Source organism: Poecilia latipinna, unplaced genomic scaffold, assembly GCF_001443285.1.
Source record: "Poecilia latipinna isolate Pla-1442-1.1 unplaced genomic scaffold, P_latipinna-1.0 Scaffold409, whole genome shotgun sequence".
Lineage (NCBI taxonomy): Eukaryota > Metazoa > Chordata > Actinopteri > Cyprinodontiformes > Poeciliidae > Poecilia > Poecilia latipinna.
Window position 1 is genome coordinate 211,485 of NW_015113025.1, and position 6,179 is coordinate 217,663.

Consider the following 6,179-nt stretch of genomic DNA (forward strand, 5'->3'; position numbering starts at 1 on the left):
GGATAATAAAAAAAAACCCAAAGTCTAGCGCCACCTGCCGCCCTGACACCAACTCACACACATCTTCATTCGCAGTCTTACTTGCAAATCGATTTTTCTTTTCTTGGACGTTTTGATGTTAGCTTGTCCATGTCTCAGTTTTATTCGCTGGGAGAATCAATAAGCAGCTTGAAGTGACTCTGCTGCTCTCTAGTGGCGAGAAGCCGCAATGTTTGCTGGCAACAATCGGAATGCATTGTGGGAGATGTAGTTTGTCATCAATTCGTGCTCAAAACCTATTTTAAGTCAATCATCAGCCTATAAAATGCTGGGGGGGGCACATAAAATGACATGGCGGGCCACATGTGGCCCGCGGGCCTTGAGTTTGACACATGTGCTCTAAGGTATCCAAATGGCTACATTTCTGTGACAACCTGTCAGCTTTAAGTTTCAGTCAATCTATTTTTTGATTTAAAGAGGATCAACACAACATGCCTTGATTTTTTCACAATCTTTTTCTTCCGTTGACATAATGCTGAACTTCCCTTACGTGCTGGGGGTGTTCTTTAATATATGGGTTTTATTAAGTTTGTTCTCATTTTTATAACTTCCCAACCTCTTCTTTTAACAGATAAACACTCGAGGACAGAGTGGTTCCTTGCTATTTCATATATGCCACCCACAATAGTGATATAATTATATGTTTGCATCTGCTGGTGGTCATAATGTCATGGCTGACTGGTGCAAATGCCTTCTAACAAACTTAAAGAAAACAAAAAACTGTGAGAGAAGTAATTGTCTAAAAACTTATTTAACCAAGCTGGAGTTACACAACAGTGTGTGGGTGTTTTTATAATGTCTGATTCTGGTGAGGTAGGAGATCATTTCATAACACATCCTTAGAGAAGCGAGTACAGAAATGGTGCACTGGCATAAAAAAAAAAGGCAGGAATAGATTTGAAAAGCATAGAGGGCTTTGACTCTGGATAGTTTGAATCACTGTTCAACAAGCGCTCTGAAACCCACACATCGACCTAGCAAGGCACCATGCTGCATACGGCGTGTTGCTATACCACCTACATGCCTGAAGACACATATATGTGTGCTATGCAAGTGTGTGTACACAAGCATCTTGCTCTGATTTTTCATACAATTTTTAGAACAGCCCTTTTTTTAACAATCCAACTGCAAGAAAGGTGTAATTTTTACACTTGAAACTGAAGAAGGGGGGGAGAGAAATAGACTAAACATCAACAACTGTCTGATCTAAATGGACTGAAAGCTTTTCTCCATGACCTATAAGCAATCTCAGCTGCTGTGTTTCTGCATTTGTGGGTGGAAAACCAGGGAAGGATCACATTGCATTAAGAGTAATAGAAATTCCAAGTGGTTAACAGGAGCTCTTGTGTGAAGAAACTGTGTGCAGCAGCCAGAACCCAGGGTGGAGATTTGTTGCTCAAGGCTACTTAAACTTACAGTGGTGCATACTTGTGATCAAAGGGAAGCATATGATTTTTAAAGAGTTTAAAAAAAATAAAAAGTTTGACTTGCGTTTTGTGTTCACCCCTTAATCAACCACTTAACAGCCAGTATTTATATATATTAGGCGCCTTTTGCTTGTTGTTCGTTCTTCTTCGGCAAATAGCTCAACCCAGTTAGATTTGATTGAAAATAGCTACTTACCATTCCTTCCAGCGACTCTCAAATAGATTTGGGTCTGGACTTTGACTAGGCCATTCTAACACACATATTTGTGTGTTAGAATGGCTGTGTGCAGTCACTGTGCAGCTGGAAGGTGAACCTTTGTTCTAATCTTTTTTTTTTTTTTTGGCTGTCCAGCTTTTCTGTTCCCCCTGAAAAAAAAACTTCCTCTCAGAATGATCCTGCCATCACCATGTTTCATGATGAGAATAATATTTTCATATAATATTTTTCATCATAATAATATTTTCCAACACACCAGGTTTACTCTTAGTCCAAAAAATTCCTTTTTGGTGTCATCTGACCAGAGGACTTTCTTCCATACGTTTGGCATGATCCAAGTATTTCTCTACATTTATTGGACATAGGCATGCACACATGGCACAAAGGCACACAACTGGCAACAAAATCTCCAGACTTGCATAAAAATCTAAATTTCTGCAGGTCACTAAACAAACCTGTAGAACAAAGAAACACTAGTGATTACATTAAAAGGGCAAATTTTGGACGGGGAATGCATATCTCAAATTTTTACAAGCAAAGCATAATTTAAGTAAAAGAAATCCTGACATCAATAAAATAATTATACAATGGCAACACAGCTAGAGTATTTATGATGTATGAGCTTATGGAAAGTCTAGAGAGTTGTGTTTTTGCAATATGTAGTTCAAGGTTATTTTACATTTCCTGCTGTCAAATTTGAGCGACAGCCTACATATGTGGCTCTTAATGAGGAAAGGCATTTATAGAACACCAGGGACGAGAGCGAGCCAGAGAGCCAAACCTTAAAATAAAACACGTTATTCTCGGAGAGAGATTGGAACCTCTCTCTAGATCCACCGCCTCTTCTTCACTTGTTTGCATCCCCAATTTTTTTTTTTTTTTTTTTTGCCCAGTCTTTGGCTTATTTTCTTTTAAAATAATTTGCAGGCAGATGGTCATATAACATGTTAAAAAAGAAGGTTTATTATAGAAACTGAGAAAACAGGGATCTCAGCTTTGTATTTCTAAAAACATGGACAATGCAGTCATTTTCATCAAAGTGAACAATTAATATTTAGGTGACACTGGTACTTTGAATACATAAAAATTAGGATTATAAAACATAACAATTTGTCACAATATCTTTACTCCTTGATCTTTTTTTAAATTGATTTGACAAACCAACACAAAGTAATGTATCTTTGTAGGGTAAAAGGAGAAAGAATTAGATTTTTCAGAATCAAACAAACGTCTAAAAAGACGGACATTCCTTTTTATTCAACCTCTCTGAGTCAATACTTTGAAGAATCACCCATTGCTGTAATTATAGCTGCAAGTATTTTGCAACTATAAGAGTTATGTCTCCACCAGATCTAAATTTTCCTCAATTCTTCTTTGTAAAATAGCTCAAAGTCAGTATGACCGGATATGGAATGACTCTGAACAGCTTTTTCAAGTCATGCCAGTGGTTCTCCATTTGATTTACTGGGTCATGCAAACACAAAAACAGCATTGCTCTAAACTAGCAATCTGTACTTCTAGCTATATGTTTAGGGTAATTATCCTGCTGGAAGGTGAACGCTGCAGTCTTAAGTCTCAAACAGATTTTCATTTAGAATTACATTGCCTTTAGCAGCATTGATTTGATGACAAGCTGTGATCAGTTTCCTTCTCGCTGCTAGTGTAAAGCTTCCTACATCATAATTCTGCTGGTTCTTTAAATCTTATCAGTGAGTATCTGTCACTCATCCAGAGATACCAAGGACCTGTTGTTGTTATATTTAACACCGAGACTACATTAATCACAGGTATTCTTGATTTAAAACATTTTTGAGGGGAAGGGGGAGCAAAACTTTTCCCTTTTTTAAGTACAAGCATTTTGTCATATGCTTTTCTTTCCATTTCACATTCATAAACTAGTTTGTCCTGGCCTATCATCCAAAATACCAAGAAAATATGTTAAAATCAATGTATACACTGTGAAAGAAAGTATCATAGAATGTAAAAATACCTTGAAGTTTAAAGGTCACCATTAAACTGAAAGATGCAATGATGATGAGGATGAGAGGACATAGATGGTTCCGCTATAAACAAATACATCGGGATGGATGACGCTGGACATCTGGAGAAAGTGCAAAGTAACAAGACTGTGAATGTAGAGGCACAAACTGTGCAAGGCTACAACTTTTATTCCCTAGTAAAGGCAAGCAAGACACACAGCGACAAGACGTGCAGGCAGAAATTGAAAATGATAGATTTCCCTGCTCACCTTCCCACCAGCAGCAGCTCCCCCACCAGGCGCTTTCGTCTCATGGCCATCAGAATGCCTCGGACTGTCATGCCCTCGCAGAAGCAGGCCACCACTCTGGCTTTGGGTAGATGGGCCATGAGCTTTTGCAGCAGTTTGTCAAAGTTCTGTTCCCCTGCATTACTGTATATTTTGTCAGAGTGGGCAATGCAGATCCCCTCTTTTGCTGCCATGTCTTTGAATGCCTCCATACCGCTCTCACCATAGTTACCTACGAATGGAAGCACATTATTTAATAACACACAGTCAGGTGTCTGTCATTCAATCTAACTAAATGAAATGAGAAAAAACTGGGACTTTTCCTGACCAAATAAAGTCATTTTCAGACATTCTTTACTGGAATCTAGTCAAAAATCTGACAGATTTCTTCTAGGAACAATTTCTTGTGTGGGCTCACATGTATAATTGCAGTACAGGAAAACAAAGAAACACTTGTGTAATGCCAACACAGCACTTGAACATGTTGTAATTCTGTTCCTGTCATGGGAGACGCTGTCGAGTGATTGATTTCCCCATTATTGCTGAAAAGTGGGTCACCTAGTTTCTGCAGATGTGCAAGTGCATACCAAAAATTATTATTTACTGGGTCATAAACTCTGCCATTAGTTCATAGAAGCCCACTGCGGTGCTGCAAGCATGACTGACCTACATTTATGAAATAGATAAGTAATTGAAGGAAATGGTCTGATGACTAATGTCCGTTAATTAGATTTATAAGCCTGCCTAATTCTTGCAGGGACATGGAAGGACTGGTGTCTAACTCCAGCTGACAGTGGGTGAAAGGCGGCCTACACCCTGAACAGGTTAGATTACTAATGTGCCCTATGAGTTTACAACATATCACAATAATTAGAGCCTCCATTAAAATTTCCGCTCATCTTAAATTGCAGCGGATACAGAATCTACTGGATTAATAATTTTAATAAAATTGTGCCGTTCATCAGTGAAGAAGGATTGCAGGCAGCTGGTGGCTCAGTGGTAAAGCTAAATGCACAGAGGCTGCACACCACTGTCCCAGGTTCGATTCCCAGCCGGGACAGTACCTGCATATTATCCTCCCTCTTTCATCCTGTCAAGCTACTAAAAAATAAAAAGGCTGTTAGTGCCACAAAAGTTTTAAAGAAATGAAGAACTGATTTTGCTAAGTTGCTTAGATCCTTCCAGATATGTTTGAAAAATGTCTAAAAATGTTTCTACATTTTTGTGATAACATTGTCCTAAATCATAATTATTTTTAATTTTAGAGGCAAAACTTACAACATCCATAGAAGGTCATAGGAGTTTAGTTGTTGAACTGAAGAAGAGTCATTCAATATATTTTATTTAAATCAACGCAGGACTACAGAGTACCTGGTTTGCTTTTAAGGCTATCTTTCCCTATATTATGCCCAAAGCAAAAGTTATTCTCACATTCTGGACCAGGGTAGCACCATTTCCTTCGTTATGGTGGTTATTGAGAGGCGAAGAAGGTCTCTTGCAGGGTGTTATCTTTTTTTATTTTTTTTTTTTTTTTATTTTTTTTTGCAAATGATGCAAAGAAGAAATAACATAAGATTCATGGTTTTCCTTGGAGAAACAACTGACAGCCTTAGTTCTCAAAGCAGAAAATAACATTTGAAATCTGACTTAACTGTTTTGAAAATTCCGTTCAACACAAGTCAGTTTGTTATATAAGAAAACAGAAAATACAGTTTAGATTCAGCATTTATTCAAGCGCATTAATAAACAGTGGTAAGAACACTGAAAGCTTAACAGAAAGTGTGGTAACACACTGAAGAAAAAAAAATCAAGAATTATACACTGGCAGCACATTTGTTTCCTAATAAATAGGATTAGTGACTCAAGAACCGAGTCTATGAAAATGATGATAGCGTTGTGTGTTTATTCCTCATGTGTTCTGCCAGGCTTAGAGGATGGTTTACAGATCCAAATGGAAAAAAAAAAAAAAGATTTTGAGATGCCATGTGTCCTTTTGAGCATGGTTTCAAACACACGGATATTTTAACATTTGACTTTACCCACTTAAAAATGATTTTTCCTACAATATAAAAACCATTTTCTGTCTAAATCTGACCATGTGAAACAGGTTCAGCTTCATGCAAATCATACCCTGATTCATCAATGAAAAATTACAATCTACTGAAACTACACGAACAGAATCTCTAAAACCAGACATTTTACAGGAAGTATCTTTTTTTTTTTTTTTTTT

General features: G+C 37.5%; 1 protein-coding gene across 1 annotated transcript in view; it reads right to left on the reverse strand.

Moving 5' to 3' along the window:
• Positions 1-6,179, reverse strand: part of LOC106950589 (metabotropic glutamate receptor 5-like) — a 31,873-nt gene that overhangs the window by 16,882 nt on the left and 8,812 nt on the right. Inside the window, exon 6 of the mRNA XM_015037541.1 lies at positions 3,932-4,181. Coding sequence (XP_014893027.1) covers positions 3,932-4,181 — 250 coding nt within the window. The remainder of the gene's footprint in view (positions 1-3,931; positions 4,182-6,179) is intronic.